Genomic DNA, 27,989 nt, shown 5'->3' on the forward strand with positions numbered 1-27,989 from the left:
TTACGGACGAGTCCGCACGTCCTGTTCGTCAGCATCCCTACAGAGTGTCTCCAGTAGAAACGGAAGGGATCAAGCATCAGGTAAAAAAGATGCTCCAAGACGACGTGATCCAGCCGTCCACCAGCACGTGGGCCTCCGCTGTAGTGTTAGTCAGAAAGAAAGACAGCACGCTACGCTTCTGTGTAGATTACAGGAAGTTGAACCGCGCGATGTTTATCCATTGGCACGCATTGACGACGCATTGGATCGTCTAGAACATGCCAAGTTTTTTTCTTCGTTGGATCTTAAATCACGGTATTGGCAAATTGAAGTTGATGAACAAGATCGTGAAAAACAGCGTTTGTGACACCTGACGGGCTTTGCGAGTTGAAAGTTTTGTCCTTCGGTCTTTGTTCCGCACCTGACACCTTTCAGCGGATGATGGATACCGTACTTGCTGAACTCAAATGGCGAACCAGACTCGTATACTTGGACGACGTCGTCGTGGTCTCGAGCACGTTTGACGAACATCTTGCATGACTCGAGATTGTCCTCGCTGCGATCCATACTGCCGGCCTCACCATCAAGCCTGAAAAATGCTACTTTGGGTTCCAAGAGCTCAAATTTTGTGACCATGTCGTGGGTCCTCAAGGCGTCCGACCTGACCCCTACAAGTTAGCTGCCGTCGCCGAGTTTTCACCACCCACAGACGAGTAGGCTGTCCAACGCTTCCTTGATTTGTGCGCACATTATAGGCGCTTCGTCGAGGGATTCTCGAGAATCGCTAAGCCTCTGACACGGCTTACACGCGACAATGTGCCTTTCATTTGGACGGACGAGCAGCAGCAGTCGTTCAATGAATTGCGCAAGCATTTGCAAGAGGCCCCAATACTTGCTCATTTCGACGAAGACGCTGACACTGGAATTCATACGGACGCCAGCTATGCGGGTCTCGGCGCAGCTCTTGTACAGTGGCAAGCTGGTGCGGAATGCACCATTGCTTATGCAAGCCGCAGTCTCACCAAGGCTGAGAAAAACTACTCAACCACTGAAAAAGAATGCTTAGCGGTTGTGTGGGCAATTAGTAAATTCCGATGCTACTTGTAGGTAGACCCTTTAAGGCTGTCAGCGATCAACCACGCCCTGTGCTGGCTTGCCGATCTCAAGGATCCTTCAGGCAGACTAGCACGTTGGAGCCTGCGCTTACAAGAGTACGGCATTACAGTTGTCTACGGATCCCGAAGGAAGCACAGCGACGCTGACTGTTTGTCACGCCCACCACTCCCTAGAACGTCATCGGACCCTGACCATGACTTGCCATTTGTCGGCGTTGTAGATGCCATAAAGATGGCTGAGCACCAGCGTGCTCACCTTGAGCTGCTGCCGCTGATCGAGCACCTTCAAGGAGTTGAAGGTGTTTTACCCCTCTCGCTCATGCGCGGCTTATCATCATACTACTTGCAGAACAACGTCCTTTACAGGAAAAACTGCGGAAGTGGTTCCAATACGTACCTCCTTGTCGTGCCGTCGGCGCTGCGCCAAGATATTTTGCAAGCCTACCATAATGAGCAATGCGCGGGACACCTGGGATTCGCTAAGAGATTAGCAATGATACTACACAAGTATTACAGGCCCCAGCTTTATTCTTCTATGCAACGGTACGTGAAATCTGCCGCGATTGTAAGCGCCGCAAGAAATCACTAGTTAAACCGGCCGGCTTTCTCAATCCCGTAGATCCTCCTCAAGCACCGTTCCAACAAATAGGAATGGATCTACTTGGGTCATTCCCAGTGACCTCTTCGCGCGACAGATGGATAGTCGTGGCTACCGACTACCTAACCCGGTACGCCGAAACCGAAGCTATTCCGCAAGCAAATTCGTATGAAGTGGCGAAGTTCTTTGTACGCCACATCGTCCTACGACATGGTTCGCTGTCTCTTCTCATCACCGACCGCGGCACAGCATATACAGCGGAACTTATGCGGGACGTTCTCCAGCTGACGCATAGCTCTCACCGCAAGAGCACTGCGTATCACCCTCAAACCAATGGATTAAAGGAACGTCTGAACAGAACGCTGGCTGATATGCTCTCAATGTCTGTCGACGTAGAGCACAAAACGTTGGACGAGATTTTACCCTATGTGACTTTCGCGTATAACACTGCTGTACAGGAGACTACACAGTTTACGCCGTTCGAACTTGTATACGGGCGCCAAGTCACGTCAACACCTGACACCATGCTACGTATGGCTTATAATAGCCCGACCAGCGAACATGTGGAAGAGTTCGTACAAAGAGCCGAAGAGGCACGCGAACTTGCTTGGCATCGTATCTGGAGCCAACAGCATACCGACACCCTTCGATACAACCAGGGTCGACGCGACATCCATTACAATAACGGCGCCTGCGTGTGGGTCTGGACGCCCGCCCGTCGCCGTGGACTCTCAGAAAAGTTGATTCGCGGGTAGTTTGGTCCTTACAAAGTTACACGCCGCCTCAGTGACGTGACCTACGAAGTCGTCCCCTGCACTTCTGACCCCGGTTCACTCCATCGGCGTCCTCGCGCTTAAGTTGTTCATGTAGTGCGCATGAAACCGTACTGTGCGCGTACGTGAACGCCGAGATGCACCTGAGGAGCTCCATTTCTTATGTCGCTGAAAGAACCTTTTGAAGCGACCAAGGCGGTCGCTCTTCGCAAGAGGGCATTATGTAACATCTTGTATTTCCTGTTCCTATTTCTTTCAGGGGCGGATATAGTGTAAGAGAAGAAGCGGCTTAAAAATTGCCCCATGTACCTTTTGAACAGCGAAATTTGAGGAGAAAATAAGCATACATAGGTGACCATTTTGGTACTGAACTTCTTTAGCTGTGAAGCAGCAGGCTGTCGCAATGGGCATCACTACTTTTTCTTTTCTTTTAAAGAAAAATAACTTTTCGCGATGTGTACACTGTCCAATTAGTCCTTTGCTGAGCCACCTGTTCCGGTATCTGCAGCACAGGGCGCGACAAAAGCCTACGGGCAAAAGGATTCGCGAAAAAAAAAACTTAATTTCGGCGACATCCGTGACCACGTATAGCCTCGAAATTAGAAGCTTGCGGCCCACACAGCTATTTGTTAATTCAGAGGCGTCCGAAATAGTTTCAGAAATTCACACTTCTCCCGAGAATCATGTTCTGTAAACTTTTGTGGTCAGTTGCGCGTTCAACGACGTAACCACTCTCAGAGCAAGCGGAGCGGGAATAATTCACGTGTAAATAGGCAAACGCTATACCTTCCCAATAGAACAATATCTAATGCACATTTCTTTGAGGACACCAAAGAGAAATAATTTGAGTTGTGTTAGTAAAACACCCTTCCACTACACTGTAAAATGCAGTCTTATTATTGAGACGGGTTTGGAAGACCATAAAACACGCTATAAATAAAGGTGGGTATTCACACAGCTTTGAGGTGCCCGTAGCAGTTCGCCATGACTTCCCGGCTTTTGACGGCGTATGTTGGGGCCTAGTTAAGTTTCTGTCGGTAGAGTGAACTACACTGAGTGTGTCGTTTCGTATTCTTCTGTGCCACGTCTGTTGCTCTATTTTATGCTTGACAAGAACTGCAGTGTATTCTGAGAAAGTGAAAAGCTGGATTCCTTAAACACCAAGACAATGTGCCTAGCCACAAAAGCCCGAAAAAGAACAGTTTGTGCAAGCACTGTTTATGTCCTTTCTTCATGCTTTACAATCGACACAATGACACATTCGCAAACCTAACCTTCCGTGTCACACGTCTGTAATCTACCAAATAAAGGCGTTAGTTTGGTTGCAGTGCCGCAGCCGCGCGCATGAAATGTCATCATGGCACGCTGACGTATTCCACCACTGACGTTTAGGTGCGAGACTCAAGAATTGAACAGATTGACCATCGTTTCTTCTTCGAATATTCACCATATTGACGATAAATTTAGCAGCGTTCAGAAAGAGTACCACATCACTCTAGTCCGATTCAGTTTCTCTTTAGTGTCCCTTCTAGTTGACCCTTCAAACTGAACGCTGCAGGATGGGCGCAAGTTGGATCCCTAATTACCGCGGTAGCAAAAGTCTTGTTTTTCTTAGCCGTATTGCGAGGTTGAAGCTGAAGGTTTGCACGAGCTCTGTCAACGGCGATAATGATAGCGGGCTGGCCCGAAAGGTTACGGCAAGCCAATTTTCAAGCTTCTCCCTACTAGCGGAGTAAATAAAAAAAGAAAAGGATTACGAGCAGCGTTTCTCGAGCGATTGTCGAGGTATGGCGCTTTCACTTCTCCGCAGTTTGAGTAGAGCGGTTTCTTTTTTAGCACACATAATATTACGTTCTAAGACTTCAGCGCGCTCGCGTTGGCTTTGGTAAATAGCAGACCGTGCAGTTACCTTTCCGAACGGAATGACGGCGCGGGTCCAACAGCCGTCTCCGTAGTTCTCCGCCTTTTCGCCGACCTTGCCCCCCACCTGGAACTCAGATACACCCACTTGGAGCGAGAAGAGCACGTCTATGGTCTCTGGTATGTCTGCGAGCTGCATCAACTCCAGCGTCGTCAGCTGCATAAAAGAAAGATCGATTTCGTCATGACACCTAGATTTCCATGACGCCTCAGTCTCGATCGCCTGATATCTAAGTGTATCCTCAAAATATAAACACTTCCTCCAATGCTCCTTCAATAGTCCCTCGAACACTTTTCAAGCTACCATGCTATGATCGTGGCCTGTGCAGATTTACCTGTACAGTTGCAGAGATAAATGCAACAAGAATGGGAGTGGTAGGGTTACACAGCATGAACATATCAAGTGGGATAATTTTAAAATAAAAAAATGCACGCCCTAAAGCCAAATTTTGTACGTTATTCTGTCTCCGTTGGTAAGCGCCCGAAGGCTTACGTAGCGGAAATCCACACTCCATGGTTGCCTACATGTTTTATGTCCATGGACTCCGAAAACATCGGTTTGCCGATGACGCTGTTACCATGGTATAAAATTATTTATGCGCATTCTAGCAAATTTTATGTTTGGCACTACTGGTCTAGCAAGATGGAAGTGCACCGTTTCGTTTCTTCAGTGCAGCACCGCAAACAACAAGAAAGGGTGCGGTAACAACGTTGCGCCGTGGTGAGAAAACCTGCACCACACGAACAAGGGAGCCGAGCGACAGGTCTGCTGATAGGCGTAGAAAAGCGAGATGCTTTTGTGCTCGGAGGCCATAGGTACGCCGCCACACAAGAAGCGAAATAACAGCCAGCGCCCGTACCGTGCTTTGTGAATGTAGCGATATTCTTTTACTATTGTGTTTGTTTGTTTAAATATAACCATGTCAGCTTGCTGACGAAGCGAAGAAAAATCAAATAAGGGCTCAATTTATGAATCAAGGAGAGGCCCGTTGTGACATCGATGACGCTCATGGCGAGCGCCACTGGAGGGTTATGCGATCGGTACCTGTGTAGTGACTTGGTTGCGGGATTAAGATAATAAATATTTTGATATCAGCGTTTCGACTAATGCTAAAAGAACCTTCTACAGTCAGTCTACGTAACCCGCTACGGGAGGACGGTGGCTTGAAAAGTGTTCAAGGTGCCAAGGCCTGGCCTCCACTCCTCGGTTCGGCAACAAGATGCGGTTTGTGATGTCTGCCAGGCTAGCAGCACAGCTCCCCCGCAGCTTGCTCGTATCCTTCTGCTTCATGACAACTCTCATTAACAATGCTGGACTTGACCTTCAAAGTCATTGCCGTGTTACAGACGGCAGTTGTTACAGACGAATCTCCTCGTTATGACACCACGCAAGCCCTGCATATTTGCCGATTAGTGTCGGGACACAAACTGTATAGGTTGAACGAGAAGAGTGCAATGTTTCTTGGTTTCTCTGTCCATGATATTAATTCAACGTATACGCCTACACTGGTCTGTGTTTGTTCTTGTGTTGTGCATCCGCGTTGTTTCACTGACATGGTAATTTCCTAAGATAACGTGCCACAACCGGCGCTGCTGGTATGCCCGACTTCCTGTTCCACGACCTCGTGAAAGCAATTCTGGTCGGTTAATCATGAAGCGTGGCTGCTGCTTGCTATCAAAACTGATCGACTGCCTTCTTCAATACTATTATACCAACGACAAGTTCACAGCGTACCGTCCAGAATCGCATGGCGGCACTGAACACCTCATGCACCTTTTGAGAGATATACTCGCTATACATATTTCTCTGGTTTTGTTAGGACACATCACCACCCTTGCACATCTTGCTTCATCTGTATACAAAGTCAGCCAGCAATTACGCTCTTGATGTCTATGCCCATGCTGACATAAGAAGGCAGATCACTCGCACTGCTTTATAGGCGTATCAAATTACCATCTATTCCGTCTATGTCTCCAAATGACTTACAAATGTCTTAGTGACCGGTGATACACGACGTGGCTTTTCCCTACCGGATCCGTCGTCTTACTCTGGCTCCCGTGATGTTGTGTCGGCCAATGCAAAAAGCTCGTATCGCGTTATGTCGGCCCGTGACGCGTCACTGGCAAAGTCATTGACGTCACATTTGGGGATCGCTTCACTGACACCTATCTGACTCCCTGTCATACGATAATAAGTGGCATTATGCGTCATTTACGCATTAAATCACGCAGCTCCTGACTAGAGTCACGACTGGACCGGAGCGCTGCTTATGCCGCTGACGGGGTAATGTAATTGGCGGTTGTTCGCGGCAAGAGAAAGACACTGTGTTAGTGCTTTAATGCCGATTGTAAGATTCTGACATTTTTAATGCGTCAAACTTCTTATAGTACTTCGCGCACTTTCCGGTGACAACGTTTCTCGTCTCGGAGACCATGCGCAGACATCTCAGCAGTGCCACTATATGGCGCAGCGTGTTCAGAAAGAAGCATTCGCAAACACCCACGCGCCGTTAATTTCGGAGGGCTCAGGCAGGTTTCGCGGCAGCTGCGCTAGATGACACCGTGCTCTTAGGGAAACAGAAAATAGGAGTCCAATTGCAGTCCACACCGTAAGCATATCCCATTTCGACGCTGAAAAAAATTTGGCTGAACCCATACCTAAGTCGAGGGCCATGCGTTTAGCGTTGAATCTATATAGCCGCACATGAAGCAGCCTAACGTAATGAAGCGTGACAAGTAGACAAAATGAATGGGCTATGGGTTAGTGGTTCACTCACCATACTAGGCAGGGGTAATGGTAGGCTGTTATCGTATATCGCTGGTCCCACGGCAACGCATGCGGGGAGGGACGCTGGCAACTCGTCGAGAATGTGCGTGTACAGTACGAGCATGTCGATCGGTTGCGTTCTGCGCGTGAAGGAAGCACACTGGTGTTATGAAAATAATGAACATCACCCATCCAAAAGGAGCCTACTTCATGGCAAATTGAATCTTGTCGGTCATTCATGACATGCCCCAATTGCCACAAGCGTGATATTTCTTAACTACTCACTATGTAGGAGTAAGGTGATCCGAACGTCAAAAAAAGAAGCACTTGCTGTGGTTCTCCACATTCAGACCGTAAGCTATCGCACAACTCTCCCTGTGCTCAAATCTACGAGTAGTATGCAGGATTACTAACCGAAATGCAAGGGTCAAACAACAGTATGAGTTAAAGCACAAAAATAGGTTCTTTAGTTCTGCGGATTCCTAGATCAACAGCTTACGATTGTGAGGTGGTAGACCTTACGTGGTGAATCCAGCCAGTGATCTCTATACATTTACCGGAAGCTGACTGCATACAATACATTACTGAAATAAAAATATGCAAAATTTTTTTTCTTAATAAATGTTACAGCAGCAGACCGCCCCCCCCCCATTTTTTCTGCATACGTACACGTTAACAAAGCGAGTGGCAAGCTTTTTGGGCTATTAACGGCTAGAGAAGCTTAAACAATACACCTAAGTGCGATTAAGATGACCTGGGATCACAATGACAAAGGATTATTTTACCACTATTACATTCTCTTCCTACCACCCATCACCGTTAATGTCCCGCAATGTTGAAAAGCACCATCCCTTGGAACTTCGCAGCCGCCGCGCGTGCTCTCCGCCTTTCTACCTTACCTGCGCCCTCCGCCACCCAACTCTCCTTTCCGATTGTACTATGGCCCTCACGTGACAGCTGGAGCTTTTCGAGTTTATGTTTTCATCTGAAAAGAAAGCGCGTGCCTTCAGACGTTTCTCCGGCACCAATTTCGATTGAATGACTGAATAGGCGCCGTAGTGTAAGTAGTGTGTTGTTTATATGGTGACGGTAGCTTCCATCGCGTTTCATCATAGGGGTTTATCATAGCCATCATCATCTTATTTTATGCCCACTGAAGGACGAAGGCCTCTCCCTGCGATCTCCAATTACCCATGTCCTGGGCCAACCCATTCCAACTAGCGCCAGTGAATTTCCTAATTTCATCGCTCCACCTAGTCTTCTGCCATCCTGTGCTGTGTTTCCCTTCTCTCGATTCTCTTCTCTGCATTTCCCCTTCTCTTGTCCACGTCGTCCACACCATGCTGTAGCCATTGAAGCCTGACCTGATGGTATTGTGGGTATATATTAGACACCCTTGCTTCTTTACTTGTAGCTCTTTGAAGTCAACCATCCGCTTCTTTGCTTCTGCGCTGTTCATTGTCACCGCCTGCAAGCTGCTAAGGCTACCGCTGCTCAAAGCGTGCAAGCTTGCTAAAGTGCCATCCCAGAAATCTTCGACCCTAAAGGGCCTCACACGTACGTCCCCGTGCAAAATCACGGTGTTGTTAACAAGGCCCTCTACGTAGCTGTGGTAGAATGACCTTGTAGTCCCAGTCTTCCCTTGCCTTCACTCTGTTTCCGCGATCACGCAGCAAGGGCCGGTGACGCCACTGGCACGGGGCTCATGATTCAAAGGTTCGACGTGCGCCACAGCCGACGAAGGAAAGATAGCCTTACGCATGCCCGTAGTGTTACCATTTCCAACACAGTACGCCCCGCATAGTAGGTGATTGCTCTACCTTTAGGCCGCAGTTGCGATTAAAATGGAGCTTGGCTATTCCATGTGGCCTACTTCCCATTAGGCTGGTGTCTTTCCAAGCGTCTGGAAATTCCGTAGCCGCCGAACACCGTGGTGAGGAAGCGCTTGTACCTATTTTACCTATCGGTATCCGGCGGCAGCATTCGTTTGCCTCCAAGATCAGTGGCGGATGTTCGACTATTTCACCGAAGCTGTGACCGTATGAGGGGCACATACTTTGGAAAACCTCTATAGGGCACCTTACAACATAAGAACCCATATAAAGAACTGAGTGAAGGGTAATGGCACACCTCTACCCATTAGAAAAAGCCATGTGTTCTCGATGGCGCTGGGATTCGTTCTTTTGTCGGCGTTGGTGATGAAATAAGAAAGCATCCATCTGGTATATCTTGGATTTTTGCATTTCAATCGTGGTGCCCTGGAAACCAACCGGTTTTGCTAACGGGTAGAGATGTCACGTGACCCGATGAATTGACAACTGGAAAGGGTCTGAAGGCGAGCTCGTTGGTGGTAGAAAACCAGAGCAAAACACGGATAGAATGAAGAACACAGGACGAGCACTGAATGCCATCGGTAGGCTGCCAGCGCTCGTCCTGTGTTCTTCGTGCTGTCCATACCTTTAGCGTTGTTTTTTTTTACCACCTATGTGTTGGTTCTTTATGTAGGTTCTTTTCTCGACAGAAGACCCTGTGCGGATTCGCTAAGGCTTCTGGGCACCCTATGCCTCACTGCTTCGATAAAATACTCGAGCACTCTCCGCTGCCGTGGGAGGTAGACGAACGCTGCCGCCGGTTACCTATAGATACAGGCACTATCCCGACATGGGGCTTGGAAAATACGGGAGTTACAGATGATTGAATGAGACATACCAGATGGGCAGTTTCTGTGATGGAATCTGCAGAAATCCATTTTTTCTATGCTCACGAGGGTTTCAACGGGATTTTGATGGACCAGGCTTCTTTACCAAACGTACAATTCCTAAAGCCGAGCACCGGGCCAGAGTACGCCTGGGACTAAATTAAACGAACTCAACAGTAATATGCAGGTGTAAGCCTACTGCTGGAAATGCGCGAATTATTTCTTTAATTTTAGCTGTCGAAGGCTGAAATCGGCACTTTCCTCTCTTTGGTCCCGTCGATGATAATGGCCGCAAATAAAAAGCAATTTACAGCTAGCGGTTGTTCCCAACGTTTTTTGCTTCACGAGTGAAGCAAAATGGGATGATTAGCTTTTAGCTGCGGGCACGTGTCTGTCCATTACCCCCTAGACCTGTTTAAGACCTGCGCTTTCCGTCGTGACGTTACTTCCTTCCGTCGCTCGCCTCGTCTGCACCGGCACACAAGCCCTCCGCTCGCCCTATTTGCTTTGTGGTGCGTGCGTGTGTGCTGCAGTTGGGCGTGCGATTTTTTCCATCTTATGTGGTTGCCGCTCGTCCAAGTTTTGGGGCATATGCCGGTCTTGACATGCCCAACAAGTGCTGTGTGCAGGCATACGGAACACGGGAAAAGGCTGAAGTGTTCTCTTTCGCGAAGAACGAAGTGCTGAGCACGAAGTGGCTGAGGGCGGCTCCAAGGAAGGATTGTGCTCCTACAGAGAGTAACAAGGAAATAAATCTTTCGTTGCACTGCGCTTATATACTTTTTTTTGAAGTACCAACTCGATTATTCATATTTTCAAAGGAGACCGATATGTAGCACGTATTTAGGTTTCTTTGCACGCAGATATGCGTGCTGCACTTTGAGAGATTATGCCTTGAACGAAAGGCTAGGATCCTAGGACAGAGCGAGTGCTTGAGGTTCCTTTGAAAATACCACGTCTTCGCCAAGGATCAGTGCCTGCTCTATTTCCGGGACGGCCATCGTACTTGTCGAAACAAGAATGCTGCCTTTCCAGGCTGTCACCAGAGAGCAACCGGATCCGCTGAGATGCATCCGATCTCATCCGTGCAATATTTGAATCCGCAGCATGCCACCAGAGCGAAGAACTTCAGCGAACTCCTTCCTCCCTTCTTCCTCACTTCTTCAAGTGAGAGAACGGTCGACCACAGTGTGCGTACCTGATGTGTGGGAGGTTATTCATTGCCTAAACTACACGCCATTTTTAAACATTATGAACGAGAGCGCACCTGTTTTGCACTCATGCGTGACCACCTCCATTGATATGGAGATAAGTGCGTGCTTTCGCAGCAAAATCCTAAAGCGTTCTGGAAATTACGTGGTTCCAAATGACATCAAGGATGTCAATGTTCTCCTCGAACTGCTGAATCGAATGCACTACGTATTATTTGTGCCCTCTTGGAAAAAATAGAGGAGCACATTACATAGAAGAAAAGAGATATGGTTAGATTTTTGAAAGAATAGGTCACAGAGCTTGTAAAGGACCGCGTGCAGCATTCATCAGAGGTTATGGTACTCGCTTGCATTTTGCACACCATATCACCTCACCCATAGAAATTTCTCAGGTCATCAGGCTTTCTGGTCTTGTCGCATCCGAGTACGATAAGAAAACTGTGTTCTTCATTTCAGTTTTCCGCACAGAATGAATCTCGGCAAGGGAATTTTCTTAAGTACATCACCCAGAGATTAAAACAGCTTAAAAAGCCGTGGTTTTGATGGCAGATGAAATTGATATCCAACCATTATTTTACTGCAAAGGTGGACGCTGTTCCTGGAGATGTCAAATCACAGAGATGTTGTGAAGCACCTTCTAACTGAAAGCCTGCCAGACTTCGAAGAACTACATGTGGAAGCGGCCGTGAACCTGACTTTGTGGTAGGAATGTTAGCAAGGTGTGCCATAACCATCATCATCATCATCGTCAGTCTGGTTACGACCACTTCAGGGCAAATGACTCTCCCACACTACCCGATCAACTACCCCGATCATGTACTAATTGTGGCCATGTTGTCCCTTCAAACTTCTTAATCTGATCCGCCCACCTAACTCTATGCCGTCTACTGCTAGGCTTCCCTTCCCTTGGAATCCAGTCCGTAACCCTTAATGACCATGAGTTATCTTCCTTCCTCATTACATGTCCTGCCCATGCTCATTTCTTGTTGATTTCAATTAAGATGTCATTACCTCGCGTTTGTTCCCTCACCCAATCTGCTCTGTTCTTATCCCTTAACATTACACCTATCCTTCTCTCCATAGCTCGTTGCATCGTCCTCAATTTAAATAGAACCCTTTTTGTAAGCCTCCAGGTTTCTGCCCCGTACGTGAGTACTGGTAAGACACAGTTGTTATACACTTTTCTCTTGAGGGATAATGGCAGCCTGCTGTTCATGATCTGAGAATGCCTGCCAAAGGCACCCCAGCCGATTCTTATTCTTCTGATTATTTCAGTCTCATGATCCGGATCTGCGGTCACTACCTGTCCTAAGTAGATGTATTCCCTTACCACTTCCAGTGCCTCGCTACCTATCGTAAACTGGTGTTCTCTTCCGAGACTGTTAAACATTGCTTTAGTTTTCTGCAGATTCATTTTTGGACCGACCCTTCTGCTTTGCCTCTCCAAGTCAGTGAGCATACATTGCAATTGGTCCACTGAACTACTAAGCAAGGCAATATCATCAGCGAATCGTAAGTTACTAAGGTATTCTACATTAACTTTTATCCCCAATTCTTCCCAATCCAGGTCCCTGAATACCTCCCCTAAACACGATGTGAATAGCATCGGAGAGATCGTATCTCCCTGCCTGACGCATTTCTTTATTGGGATTTTGTTGCTTTCTTTACGGAGGACTGCGGTGGCTGTGGAGCCGCTACATATATCTTTCTGTATTTTTACATAAGCCACGAATATAATCTTCATCAATTATTGCAAAAACAGAAAGGATACGGCTGCTGCTGCTGCTGAAACAGCTGATGCAAAGGCACGTAAATTAAACACAGTTGCAAAGCAGCGAACATGAGAAATGGTTGTTCTTGGCTGTTGTGTCTTGTGCTTTGATCAAGAGTGTATAAAATAATATTTTGTCCCTGTTTGCGAATTTTCTCTGCATTTAGCCTTTGTGCCCATTAGCTCCTCTGTGTACCTGGAGCGAACGCCTTAATATGGTATTTTTGAAGGGTTCTCGTCCTTTTCTCTTTATCATTTTGTCTTTTGCCACTGCTCAACGATAAACGAGCCACTTCTTGACCACAATAAAGCAGACGCGTAGCTTCGTGCAAGAACTGAGCCCGCCTACGTAGCGAGCGCTGGGCAGAAAGCTGGGGAGATTTGGGAGAGGCGCGTCGCCTGAGACAGGCAGGAGTGACGCAGCTAACGTCAGGGTACGTGACGGAAAGGCCTGAAACATGTCTGGGAGGTAATGGCCTATCGCGGTGAAGGCGCCGAAATGAGACATGTGCACGGCTTGTGGCAGTGGCCGATTATATCCGACACGCGAACGCACTTACTTTTAAGCAGATGTGCTTTTGAGCCGGCTAGCACTGGGCAGACATGGGGGGGGGGGGAGCGCATGATGACGCGATGAGCGCTCATTAGTGCACATAGGTGTCCTAAAGAGGAGCGAATATTGGTGCTTCGCCACGTTCACCTCGTAAGTTGTTCTGACACCAAACGATAAGAGATCTGTGTCTGTCGGTGGCCCCTGATGAGGGCGCGCGAGGCTTTTCATTGGCACAGAACGCGTGAACGGCGAACCCATTATTCTTTGTGCGAGACGTTCCCATTGTGACCGTTTTGAGAACTAGTTTCTGAGACAGCGGACGATTGACCATCCTGACAAACACTTTCTGTCAAGCGTTTACTCGACAAGGGTAAAAAACCACTTTGACAACTTTAGTTTTCTTATGGCTCACAAAGATTACGCTATCGATTTCTCCATAGATTGTACGCTGCTTTCGAGCGTGCCACTGGGCGACACAGCATACGTTAATTACTCTGTCGCCTTAGTTCGCAGCTGCTTCAGCTTATTATATTTTAATTACGCCCGTTGTGTGGGAAGACTAAAACGAATAAAAAACGAGGACAAGCGAAAGGTACACACAGCACACCACGAGCGAGTTGTGTGCTTCTTTCGCTTGTCCTCGTTTTTTTTCGCTCAATTTTAACCTTCTTTCAAGTACGAACCAACTAGCCCTCAAGAACATCCTACTAACGCTGTATGCGGCTCTGTTGCTTTGTGCGGTGTGAGATTGTTATGCATTTGGACCTTCTCCCTTGCACTCTTTTTTGTATGTTGCTTTCAGGTAGAGGAGTAAACACCTTGAGCCATGGTAAAATATATTAGGCGTAGATGACGTTCAATGCTTGAATAGGCGGTGGACCACTCACACAACGATCCTCGTACAGGTTTGGTGATTGGCTTGCCGTGCATCATCCCCCAAGCCTCTCTGAGATGATTGGGCTGTAAGGTTCGCAAATATTTTCAAAACGCAAACAAGAGACACGGTACAAAAGGAAAGTGATACACAAGACAGGCGCTGTATGACCTTTCTTTTGCGCGGTGTCTCTGGTTTGTGCCTTAAAAATGTTCGTCAAATATGCACCAACTAGGCCCAAAGATAGTTCTTCTTAGCAGTAAATGTTTGGGGTGGGGCACCGAGGGATAATAAACTGAGCCCCGTTGTATTGTCCAAGTGTTCTGGACTAAAGTAAAGGTGGTTTGAACCATCGGATCTGCCGATACAGGGACACCCTATTTGTTCCAGTTCGACCTTGCATTTCTATGCATATTTTTTTGTAAAAAGATGTAAATGCAAAGTGTCGCCAAGCTTCATATACGCCTGCTTCCATCCATCCGAAGCCTTCAGCGTACCTATTGTCGCTATCCGTAGCGACAGTATTCTTCACTAGCGCATACCGTCTCTGGTGGTGCGTCTCGGACGCCCAAGTGGAGAAGGAATACCTCTACCTCGAGACTGAGGAAGAACTTGGCTCATTACTTAAGCTTCTAAACGAACCGGGTGTTTTCACTGCAACGACCTGATAGCAACATATGACATCTAACCCTTTAGCTTGCGTCGTTCCAGTGTGTCGCTGCGGATCGCACCTATTACCTCGGCACAGTAAATTCGGTCGCATAGATGCGCATATCGGGAGCTGAATGAACACTGAAAATGTCCACGTTATTCACTAAGTTTCCGCCGAACTTAAATAAAATACAGCTATGATTTTGTTGAGCATGATGCTCCATTGTTATCTGTACGTTGAGGAATCGCACAGCGATGCTAGTTGCATAACGAAGAATTTCGGAGGTGCAGAGCACTTTTTTATGAAGGCGCTTGACTGAAGCTGTGCGTAGATCATTTGTGGGGGTTGCACATATTGGCGGTTGCCATTTCAATGGTATTTCCAGTCTCCTCACTCAAAATATAGCTGATACCGGAATGCATTGATGTGTCTGTACAGGATGGCGTCGCAGTAGCAGCACACCACAGACAAACCGAACGCACCCCAAAGTGTGATCATCTCTGGCTACGGGCAGGATGTCTCACTCGACGAAACCTCAACGCGAGGGTCCCATATTCTAAGCGCTTCAGCTGTCGGAAAGGAGTAACCGCAGGCTTGTGGTGCTGATGCTCACTACTGTTCCGACGAGACTCGGTGATATTCCGCGTGGTATTACTACCAGTGCGCCACAAGCACGGGACCTAGGCTTCAGACAATATTCACGCTGTACGCAGATGGATACACGATGATAGCTATCAGAAGGCTGCAGGAAAAATCTCCTCGAATCATCGTTCCACCATCATCTGCCCTCGATTTCGCGGCGAGTAGTGTGCAGAATATCTCGTACGCTGCGGTGCAAACTTTCACACCAACGAGATTTGAAGAGCTCGATCCACGCATGTTGACCGGTAACGTCATGCAACCTTCACGTAGCGGGGCATGTGCATGCTGCGGCAGCGGATTATCCTGTCTGACCTCAAGCGCGAGAGGGCACCGCTGGAGCTTCTAGAGGCTAACAGCTAACAGAAGCCGCTTCAGGGTCTGCGCACGTCACGCATACTGTGGTGCACCTGACCCTGCGCTGTATGCATAAACTGTGAAGATTGCGTTGATAAAGGTTGCAGCAGGTCCAGGGAAACAATTTTCACATATTATTTGATCTGTGTTGTCATTAGAGAGAAGAATACATTTTAGCTGACTTGCTCATTAATGCTTCACACCCCGAATACCACTAAAGGCTGACCAGAGCCTGAGTCTTACCGGCTGGTTTGTTGTTCAATGAGAATAAAAGGCACGCGTTTGCATTTCTAATGGCTTAGAGCGAAAATGATCGGTCTAGGAGGAACATGAAAGCCTGTGTGCTTCTGAGACTTATTCCGCGATCATTCAATCGTGTTCTCCCCATAACTTCATCTTCAACGCATTGCAGGAAGCTGCGTGCAAGTTTACCATTTTAATAGCTCGAAAAAAAAAACATGTTCTATGCATGGCAGCTGTACAGCCATGTTCCCTTCAACAGGTACTTCGCAGAGCATGAATTCGCCGAGAAATTATCCGTTTATGTTAGTCTGCGTAAAGGTATCTTTCATCTCTTTTGCTTTATAATATGGTGGGGTGCATAAAATGACATGCGCAACTAAAATCCGCCAATTGACAAGCTATAATTGGCACTAAGAATGACGAACGCGTGATACCAAGGTTCATATGAAGACATTCGCGTTAAATGCCTTCGTCAATAATCAAAGCTTGATGCGGTCATTATCTAGGTTGCCCAATCTGCATTGGCTCACATGGAGATGTTGTGGATGGCCTGGGCTAGCAGATCCTTTTGGGCCTCGAAGTTTGAGTACCACGCCTGGACCCCGAGAACCAAATGGCGCCGCTTGTACAGCTTGCCCGTCAAATGGTCAACCATGTCTTGAAGGCTCTTCAGCTTCTGCGTCAAGATCATAACAACGATAAGACATCAAAATTTACACACGGCAGTGTTGCAATCGCTCCAATATGCAGCGTTTGTGCTCGTTGTCGGGACACGTATTTTCCAAGCTTGTTTTGTTACTTAATCTTTTGACATATAAAACCACCTAAAAATTGGACGGCAACACCACTCTCCACGGAGATTTGAGGTTATGCACAGGCACCCAATAACGGTTTCCGAGTAAAAATATTGTAATAAGGTGTTCTCAGGGTGTCAATACCGATGGACTAAAGTAAAAGTGCACTTCAGAAGCAATTGTTCTTCGCCTGCTGTTTCATTCCCGGCGCACTAAGGAAACTCGCGGTTCCCGGCCGTTGTACCACGCTCGACTTCGCTGCTAGGGAAAGTGAGTGCTATGGGTTGTGTTTCAGTCGGCCACATGTAGCGCTGTGTTGCATGCTTATAATGTTCAACATTCCGTTATATTCTGTGACAGCGGTAGCGTTGACACTCCAGGTCTCTTTGATTGCACGGAACATAGTCCTCTTGCGGTACAGTGGCTGTGCTCCAGGGTGCAGTGCCAGCTCGCAAGTTTCAAGTGTTGTGCCTGCACTAGCGTTGCACGTTTATTAATGCCAAATGCTTATTTGTCCCATGAGGCAGAAAATACGGCGTGGTCAAACGATGGGGGAGGGGGGGGGTAGAAAAATGGCCGACTGCGCAAAATGAAATTGAGAAAACGTGAAAGAATGCACGGATTGTCGTGAAATTTCTCATGGAGGTTATTGTAAAGAAAGTAAATGAATGGCCGTGGAAAGAAAATCTTGCTACATTTGTGTATGGGTGGGAATCGAACCAGTGCCGCCTGCGCGGTAGACGAGCATGCTTACCCGACGCCATGGCGACTCCGTCGTTATGGCCGACTAAAAGTGTGCCTTTGTGAGGAATTTCAATGAGAAATTTGACGTCAATCCTATAATTGCTTGCGTGTTTTTACTCGTTGCGCCGTCGGCCATTTTTCCAATCATCTACAGATCACACCGGATTTTCTAGGCATTGTGGGACAGATAATGCTTTCGAATTAATAACGTTGGCGCTTTTAGGGAACGTAATGGACTCAACATAAGCTGAACACGCACCGCGAGCACATGCACAGCCCAGGGTACGCTGTGCCCGGCATGTGAACTTGTTTCCTTCGGGAGTGGCAATTCGCTTCTTCAAGGTGGAACGATCAAATTCATTTGAAAGAGGAGATATGCCCACGAAATCGCAGGTGGGTGGACGCTTCGCGGAGCCTTCAGACAGCGTGGCATTGACGTCGGCATGCTGAATTTCTGACTGCACAGACGCGTTCGATCCTTTGAACGCGTTGTTCCTCTGTTAAAGACATGGTCGCGGTGGCTAAGCTTTAGCTCTGGAGCTCCCATCGTTTGTGTCTTCAACCGCAGCACAAATTTGGACGAGGAATCTTGCACTTCAAATGAAACATTATTATGTAGTAACTGTAGCAAATACATTTTTAAGTTACGCCTGCGTTATTTTTATAATTTCTTATATCGTGGACAACGTACCGAACACTCATCTGTCAAGCTTATAACCCTGTAATTTAGCAATCAAACACGATATCACACATTTCTGAACTACATTTATTACAAAGTGTTAAGTCGACCAAGGTGATGTACGATACACCTCTCTGAACTGCACCGCTGCTTTTTAGAGCTCAGCTATTAGACGCCCGTCGCGGCCGCAAGCGTCGGCGTCGGCGAAATCGAGCGAACGCGGAGGGCAGCGCGGAATGAAAAAGACGACGAGGAAAGTGGAGGAGAAGTATGCAGCCGAACTATGAGTCGCCGAGCTGAGGAGGATGATATGAGCGTGACAAGGAGAGCGTACTGCTGAGACGATGACTACCAGAAGCCGCCAGAGTAGAACGCGTTGTCTGGGACGTTCGTCGGGGGCTTCTGAGAATCGCACCCACGCGTCACCCGCACTGCCTCTCACGATCTCCAAGTTAGCGAGGCAGTCGCCCCACACTTCGCTCCATCTGCAACGTTCCGCACGAGACAGATTATCCGCGCCAGCCAGTATATCGCGAAGTGAGAACGCGTATAAAACTGCGGTCACATTTAAATTTATGGAGTATCGCATTCGACAGTTAATTTTTTACTATCACTATAGCAAAACGCCTGTAAACATTGTAGCAATTTCATGTACATTATGATAGGATAGATCATAGTTGTCCACATTAAATGACATCACAGATGCCGTTAAGAGAACTGGGCTTCCTGCTTTTGGTGCTGAGTTACACGTTTGTAAACTTTGTGTGTACATTTTTTAACTTGAGGCAAAGCGAAAAAAAAAGACACGCAGGACAACAGAAGGGATCGAAGACACAGCGCTACTAACAATAGAATTTCTTTTGCACATGGTTAACCCATATTTACTGAAGTACAACAGGAAGAAAAAATAAAAGCCATTGCCGCAACATAGTATAATTTCCGGCAATATCATGCACACAAGGCTGCCTCCGTGATAGGAACATGATTTTTGTCACAGCGATACACATGGGCAACTTACAGAGTGATTGTTTCTAATCATTTCGAATGTCTGAATCATCTCTCGAGTCATTTGATCCGTCTGACCAATGCATTCCTTCCTGCAGTCTAAAAGAATACGGCACACCCCTCCTTCCATGCAGGAAACAAGCTCTTCTCGGTGTTTTTTATTGCAGTCATGGCACCTATTGGTATTAATAACTTTCGCGCACAAAACAGAAAATTTCAAAGGGGCTCAATTTTCTTCAGATTATGGCTAGCCTGATGCAAGTACGGCATGACAACCACTTTCCTGCTTCTGGTCTGTTGGGCAGCGGAATCCAGGTTATCATCAGGTTTTCTTAACATGCTGGCAACCTCTGCTGTCAGCATTTGCAAGAAGTAGCCAGCTGCGCTTAGGCTCAAAACTTGGTTTTCGAAGCTTCTGCGTGCCAGGTCATGGCATGATTTTAGAAGAGCGTTTTTAAAACAAAGATTAACGATGTCCCGATTAACTAGTTTGGAATACGGTTGAATGGCTTTCTTTCCTCGGGTGTCATAGCACCAACAGACAATACTATTTGGGAAAACAAGCGCAAGATCTAAGAACCAAATGGAACTGTTAGTAGGCTGAGAAAATAAGAGGCTGGAGACACTAGCGAGAAACTGAACGAACATCGGATCGGCTAACATCGGCTAAGCATTAGCTGCCGCATTGTAGAAACAATAGACAATAATTGACATACCTAAAAACGTTTGCAACGCCTGATCCTTTCAAACTAGTGCCTATAATCCTATCGCAATGAGCGAGAACTAGGTCGCCTAAAAGAGGCGCGAGAAGCCCTTTTAATTTAGACGCCCTTCAGCGTGACTTATACAGGGGGACTGCGTTTGCAAAGGTTCTTTTCCGCGAGAACGCATAAACATAAGTGTTCATTTTGTCTTACTGTATCAGAAAAGGGCATCTGGCAAAAATCCATCGCTTACTTTTTACACGCCAAGATCAAAATTTTAGCTCTAGACGACCCTTCCAGAGTCAGCAGCTTTTAGAAAGGCAAACATTTTTAAAAGACAACACTCGTGTGAGATTCTCTGCCTTCTCTCTAACAGTAAAGATTTGTTTTACTACTTAACTCAAATGGAGCTAATTCAATGCGTGGAAGACGCCATTAGCAACCACGTCCTAGTGGGCTTCCAGAATGAAGTCGGTCTAACCGTTAACCAGTTTTTATAACTTTTAAAGTTTTACTTGTCTTTAACATTCGTTGCTTGTGGTGACTCAACGTCTTTTCCAGAGAGAAGGCCTATGCGCGATCTAGTACTCGTTCATTAGGATAGAATTCTGTGCACGAGGTTCAAAGGACCAGCGGTTGCAAAAGTCTTTAGGTATGTCGATGATTATCTAGTGTTTATACAATGCGATAATTTATGTTTGTATTATGCCGCACCTCCTGTTTGTTCAATTTTTCGCGAGTCCTTCCAACTTCTTATTTTTCATGTGGAGAGCCCACTAACGGTTCCATTAGGTTTTTAGACCTTGCGCTTGTGTTCCCAAACAGCCATGTGTGTTGGTACTATGAGCCCCGAGAAAAGAATGCAGTTTAACTATTTTCATCAGCGCATTCCAAACTAGTTAATCGGGGTATCGTTAATCTTTGTTTTAAAAGCGCTCTTCTAAAATCATGCCATGACCTGGCACGCAGAATCTTCGAAAACCAAGTTTTGCGCCTAAGCGCAGCTGGCTACTTCTTGCAAATGCTGACAGCAGTGGCTGCCTGCATGTTAAGAAAACTTGATGATCACCCGTATTCTGCTGCCCAATAGAGCAGACACAGAAATGCGGTTGTCTTGTCATACTTTCATCAAGCTCGCCATAACCTGAAGAAAATTGAGTGCGCTTGAAGTTGCCTGGTTTGTGCGCGAAAGTTAACAATAATGCAAAGAGGTGCCATGACTGCAGCAAAAAAAAAACACCGAGAAGAGCTTGTTTTGTGCATGGAAGGAGGTGTATATTGCACTGCGGGAAGGAATACATTGATCAGACGGGAATGTGCCCCAATGATTGCTTACGGGAACATTCGAACAATGTTAATTATCTGGTAAATACTAGCCATCTAGGCGCACACTGGTTCCTTTGTGGCTGTAAATCCTTATTTGACAAACCACAAGTGATATTTAGCAACCTAGGTCAAGTGACTAGGGTGATGATTGAGGCATTGTAAATGATTAGAAACGATAATTCTAAGTTGACCATCTGTTTTGATGACAAAAGAAATCATGTTCCTATCGTGGTAGCGGCCTATCGTGGATGATATTGCCGGAAACAAATCTATGTTGCGACATTGGCCTTTCTTTCTTCCGGTTGCACGATGGTATATACGTGGTAACCATGTGCAATGAAAATTCAGTCGTTAGTAGCGGTGCGTCTTCGTTTCCTTCTGTTCTCCTCATGTTGTGTTCTTGCGCTTTGCCTCAAGTTTGTTTTCGAGCTTCTTTGTCAGTGTCCAAGTTTCTGCCCTTTATGTCACCAACGGTAGAGTGCATTGATTATACAGTTTCTTGTTAATGGCAATGGTAAGCTTCCACTCAGGATGTGACAATGTCTGCCAAATACGCTCCAACTAATTTTTATTCTGCTGTAAATTTTCTTTACTCAAGTAAATTACTCAAAGGGTCTTCTGTGAGTAATTGACCTAGCTGAACGTACTACTTCCCAGACTCTAGAGTTAGAGTCTGACTGGCGATCCTGAACTCTTGTTCCCTTGCCGGCTATTCATGATTATATTTGTCTTGTGCAAATTAATCTTCAACCCCACTCTTACACTCTCTCTGTTAAGGTCCCAATCATTTGTAGTAACTGGTCTGCAGTGTTGCTAAATAGAACAATGTCATCAGCAAACCGAAGGTTGCTGAGATATTCGTCGTTGATCCTTACTCCTAAGCCATACCGGTGTACTAGCTTGAATATTTCTTCCGAGCACGCAGTGAATAACATTGGAGAGATTGTGTCGCCTTGTATGACCCCGTTCTTTATAGGTATCTTCCTTCTCGTGTAGAATTAAGGTAGTGGTCAAATCTGCAGATATTTTCAATGATATTCATGTAAGCGGCCTGTACTCCTTGATTACGTAATGCCTCTATGACTGCTGGTATCTCTATTGAATATGATGGCGTTTCGTAATCTATGGAATACATGTAGAGAGGCTGATTGTGCTCTGTGGATTTCTCGATTATCTAATTAATGACCTTGATGGGATTCATTGTAGAGGATCCCTTTCTGAAACCTGCCTCTTCTCTTAATTGACTAAAGTCCAGCGTGGCCCTTTTTTATTGGAGATTATCTTGGTGAATATTTTATATAATACTAATATATAATTATGGGCTAATGAGCCCATAATATTTCATTTCCTCAATGTTTCCTTTTTTGTGGATTAGTATAATGTTGGCATTCTTCCAGTTCTCTGGGACCCTTGAAGTCGATAGACAGTCCGCATAAGGGGCCGCTAGTTTGTCAAGCATGATGTCTCCTCCATCTTTGATTGAATGAACTCTTATTCTATATTCTTCTGCCCGTTTTTACCATTTAAAGTTTTGCAAGGCCCTTCTAACTTCATCGCTATTTATTGGTGGAGCCTCTGTAACCTGTTCATTAGCACTTCGAATGGAGGTATCGTGGCTGCTCTGGATACTGTACAGGTAACTGCAGAGTTCTTCCGCTGTTTTTACTATATCTTCGAAACTGCTGATGATATTACTCTGCTTAATTTTCAGTGAATACATCTTGGATTGCCCTAGGCCAAGTTTGCTTCTTACTGATTTCATGCTGCATCCATTTTTACTGCTTCCTCAGTCTTTCTGAGGTGATAATTTGGATATCTCTTGTTTTCTCCTTGATTAGTTTTGGCAGTTACGCGAATTGTATTCGGTCTCCTGAGTTGGACACTTTCATTTTTTGCCGTTTTTTATTAGGTCCTTCGCTACTTGGGAGATTTTACCTATTTGTGGCCTTGGTGCGTTAATTCCCACTTCAGTTTCAGTTTCAGTTTATTATTCGTTCATAATAATTTGTTACAAAATATGGTATACAGACAAGGGTCCCAAAGTCAGAGACTGCACCGGGACCCTTGGTTTAGAAGTTATACAAAAAGAATAAAGCGTAATACAGAGCAGAGAAACAAATCATGAAATAAGCAAAATATAACCAAGAAACTCAGTGACGACACACATAAAAAACAAAAGGAAAAATGCACAATCAATGGTAATTCCACAGCTTCTAATTAGCAAAATAACATTGTAGGAAATTAATCAGACAGCAAATAATTCTTGAGCTCATATTTGAAAGAGTACAAGGTAGTTGACAACTTAATGGAATATGGAAGACTGTTCCAAAGTTTAAGCGCGCAAAAAGAGGAAGCCATTTTTCCGTAATTAGTATGACATAAAGGCAACAAGAAATTTCCTTGTGCTGCAAACCTTGTGTTATTGGGATTAAAAAGGAGATCAGAACTAACAAAGTTGTAAGAAACTTGTTGATTTAGTAATTTGAAAAATAATATCGCTAAATGATAGTTAAACAAATCAGTAACTTGAAGAATGCGGTTTGTACGCAGTTGTGAAGAGGCGTTAGAGAAAAAATGGCTTCGCGTTATAATGCGGATGGCCTGATTTTGAATGTGCTGAATAGAGGAAAGATGACAATGATAAGTATTACCCCAAGAAGCGATACCATAAATGATATGGCTATGAATGAAAGCGAAGTATAACGATAATAATGCTTCTTTGGAAAAAAATGCACGTGATTTGAGTAGTGCTCTAATGCCAAATGCTGTTTTTTGTTTGATGTGTGCAATGTGGTTAGTAAACTTAAGGTGGGGATCTAATTTGATGCCGAGGAAAGAAACACAAGTGGAGGCAGGAATGTCATGCCCATTCAGAGTTATGGCAGGAGAGCAAGGTAAATGTTTCTGTGATGACTTAAATACCATGAATTGCGTTTTCGTAGGGTTTATAACTAGAAAATTGGCGTTACACCATTCAGTAATTTTTGACAGATCACTGTTTAGTTTCAATGTTAGCGAAAGTAATGATTTATCCGAGAGGGCAACAGTCGTATCGTCGGCGTATAATATAGGTAGGGTGTAATTAAGGCAGTCAGGTAATCAGGTAATCAGGTAAATCAGTCAGGTAATTGCTGCTTCTAAAGCCAGCCAAGTTAGGGCTCCATCCATTAGCTCTATATTAATTTAACCTCTCTGTTCTAAAGCTGCATATTTGTTGGCAAGTAGTAGACAGAATTGGTCTGCTTGTACCCTTAATGCGTGTAGGTTGGCCTATTCCTGCACAATTTCACTCTCTTCAAATTGAGGTGAATCCTATATGCCGCTAACATAAGATCACTGCACTTTATCCTATCTAACACTTCTACAATTGCCTCAATTACAGCTTTCGTTGAGGTATGGCCCGCAATTAGTACGCTATCGGTTTCTACAAAAGGTGTACGTAATTCCGAGCGGAAGACGGGGCGACACAGCATAGGTGAATCACCCTGCCGCCTTAGTTAACGGTGCTGCCTTTTTATTGGTATGTTACTGTGCCCATTCAGTTGGGCTTTTTGCCTTCGCGCGAGGTACGATTGCTATGCGTTTGCAATGGTCTTCCTCGTTTCGCTTTATTTATATGTTGTTTTTTTTCGGAGGGGAGCAAACACCTTAAACTGAGGTAAAAGAAGGGGCACGTAGACGAGTCTCAATGCTTCAATAGCCGGCGGACTTCGTATATACGTGACGATCCCTGTACAGGATTGGTGATTGGTGCGCCGGCGGACCATACTCAAGACCACTCGATGGTGATTGGGTTGTAAATATTTGGGGCGGGGCACCGAGGGATAGAAAACGTGGCTTCATTGTCCTGACCAATAGTTTTAGACTCTGCTTGCGCGGCAACGTGCCATCGGCTGTGTCGATATAGGGTGGCCCTAAGTGTTCCATTTTCACCCAGCATTTCTTGGTGTGTCTCGTCTAAAAAAGTTGTAAATTCAAGGTGTCTTCAAACTTCATCTGTGCCTGCTTTCATCCATCCGAAACCTCCAGGAAACCTATCGCCGCTACCCTTAGCGACAGTATTCTTCACATGCGGAGACCACCATCTGTGGCGGTGCATTTCCGACGCCCAAGCGGATAAGGAATGCTCGTATCCTCGATAGGGAGGAAGAAGTGCATGGATCATTGCTGTCATCACTTAATATCGTGCTTCCTTAAAAACATGGCGCCTAACTTAATCTCTTGAATGCGACAAATTTTGTTTAGGTTGGTAGAGTGGGTCTCTCATAGCACTTTTCCGGCGTTTTACATGTATTTCAGTAGGGAACTCGGAATGGGACCTAACTACTTCTTATATGATGCGTTTGTTGCGCCACAGGCACATTCTTGTAGCCTTGTTTTTTTAACCACTGCTGTCGTAAGCTCCGCATTATCTTATTTCACTGACCGACATTTTACGAGCTCGCCAGAAACCGCAAGTGGCCAGAAATCGGGCCTGCGAGCACAGCCTGCCAGACGGCTCCTTTTTTTTTTGATCCACGAAGGAACCGTCGCTGCGGCGCAGATTTAGACACAACCTATTCATTGGAGCAAAAGGAAAGGTTCGCAGTCGAAGCTCATTTCTAAATGACGGGGTAAGTGTTTAAACCTAAGGAAAGTGCCTTATTAAGAAATCTTTGTGATTTCTGATGAAAGACCTGCATAGAAAGCCTGTACCTACGGGTATGCGTATAAGTTTCCATTATATTCTGTACCTTTTTTCTGGGAATTAGACAAAGTGTGGATAATGAATCGGTGAGAACCACAGCTGTTATACATCGAAAGGGCACGTGCTGCAATGTGATTAATTAACGGAACATAAACTTGGGAATTCTGCGGTCTCACTCGTAACGACGCAATGGGCTGCTGCATTGCCGATTCGTGTGCGCGAACGTCAAGTACTACTTCAGTCATGATTTATATATATATATATATATACAGACGCAAAGCTAACTTGCCTCCGGTAGGAGCCGAAGCTACAACCTCCGCCTTACGATGAGTTGCATAACCAGTTGTGCGCCGGCGATTGTTGTCAGTCTGTCCAGTAACATCGCTATTTCTGTCTACTAGATTTAGACTTGGGAGTGCTGGCCACCACCATTCAGAGCCATTGTGGGCGGATGTAGAGCACATTTTTTTTTTGCCTCATGATATCACGGCACGCGTGAATTTACGCGAGCGAGCACGTAGCTAAGAAACCCTCGCATGCTACTAAAATGATTAGGTAGCAGACAAGATAGCATACGTCGTTTGAATATATATATATATATATATATATATATATATATATATATATATATATATATATATATGCATACGCTACTTTATGAAGCCAGGTCCCGGCAGTGGTAAGAAAAACAGTGCGCGAACGGTGCCGCACAATGCAACTGGCGCCCACCTGGCTATACTTGCCAAGAGATAGCGCAATAAACGCACAACAGAATCGACGACACATTCATGCACCAGCTATTTACTCATTTATTTATTTTTAATAAATTGTGTATTATGCTAATGGTTTCCGTAGTCCTGCTCTAACCTCTCTTCTCGTCCGTGTTCAGTCTTCTCCCTCATCCCGAATCCCGCTTCTGGCTTAGTTTTTCATATGGCTTTCGGACATCTGTCAGACTGCATAACTCAAGTTTTAGCTCAGAAAACTTGTCGAGAGTGCGTTAAAAAATAAAAAGGATATGAATTGAATGGAGTTGCTTGCAGCACAAGTAAGTATTTCAGCGCACGCTGAACTCCTGGAGTAAAACCCAAATAAGCGCCGAGGCGAGAACGACGTCAACGACGGACACGAACTGACTGCACGTAAACCTACGATGAACTGTGCTGTTACACCACTTATTTAGGTAAACCAATGATTAGCTACTGATGCTTTCTCCTTACTAGGTACCCTGGGATGAAAAGGATTTCGCTTCGCCGTACAAATCGCCCCGATAGTGAAAAAACCAAAGATGGCTACACTCACGCCAAGCAGAGCGAAGTCGAATTCTGCGAGCATCTCGGCTGACCCGGTGACAAAGCTGAGGCCGAAGTTGTGAAGGCCCATTGTCCACAGACGCAGGAACTCGACGATTCCCTTGGCAGTGCCCAGTTGGCGTGCGCTCTTTCGCGCTTGCCTGCATCATGGTGTGTGCGTGTTCTATAAAAAAGTCATTGTGGTATACTCTACATAGCAACAGGTGCAAACATGCAATGTGCTACCAGACCTCAGGCATTACATTTGTTGCTGAGCTAGTATGTTAATGGTTTACGCACTTACCTAAGAACGCGCTATACTGTACGAAAACAAGAAACGACGGAAAAGTAAATGGTGATCTTTTCTTTGTTGTAGTTTCCATTGATTCTTGCCGTGCATACATGGCGAAAACATCATATCTGGACTCACACACCGATTGTTCTTTCATTGTACAATTCTATAGAGACCAGAGTCGTTCACCATCCCAACTGTAGGGGCGGTGTAGGTGCCCCCACATATAAGTTGATTTGTCACGTTTCTTTTCTCCAGTGGCCTGAGCATCGAAGAGGACTGCCATCCTCCTCCCTCACTTGCGAAGCCCCCACCC

General features: G+C 45.8%; 1 protein-coding gene across 1 annotated transcript in view; it reads right to left on the bottom strand.

Moving 5' to 3' along the window:
* The window catches only part of LOC142588642 (uncharacterized), a 118,471-nt gene that overhangs the window by 17,548 nt on the left and 72,934 nt on the right, over positions 1-27,989 (bottom strand). Inside the window, exons 9-12 of the mRNA XM_075700469.1 lie at positions 27,392-27,542; positions 16,681-16,826; positions 7,163-7,292; positions 4,375-4,542 (exon numbers count right to left, since the gene is read on the bottom strand). Of these exons, the coding sequence (XP_075556584.1) occupies positions 4,375-4,542; positions 7,163-7,292; positions 16,681-16,826; positions 27,392-27,542 (595 nt within the window). The remainder of the gene's footprint in view (positions 1-4,374; positions 4,543-7,162; positions 7,293-16,680; positions 16,827-27,391; positions 27,543-27,989) is intronic.

Source organism: Dermacentor variabilis, chromosome 7 (assembly GCF_050947875.1).
Source record: "Dermacentor variabilis isolate Ectoservices chromosome 7, ASM5094787v1, whole genome shotgun sequence".
Taxonomy (NCBI): domain Eukaryota; kingdom Metazoa; phylum Arthropoda; class Arachnida; order Ixodida; family Ixodidae; genus Dermacentor; species Dermacentor variabilis.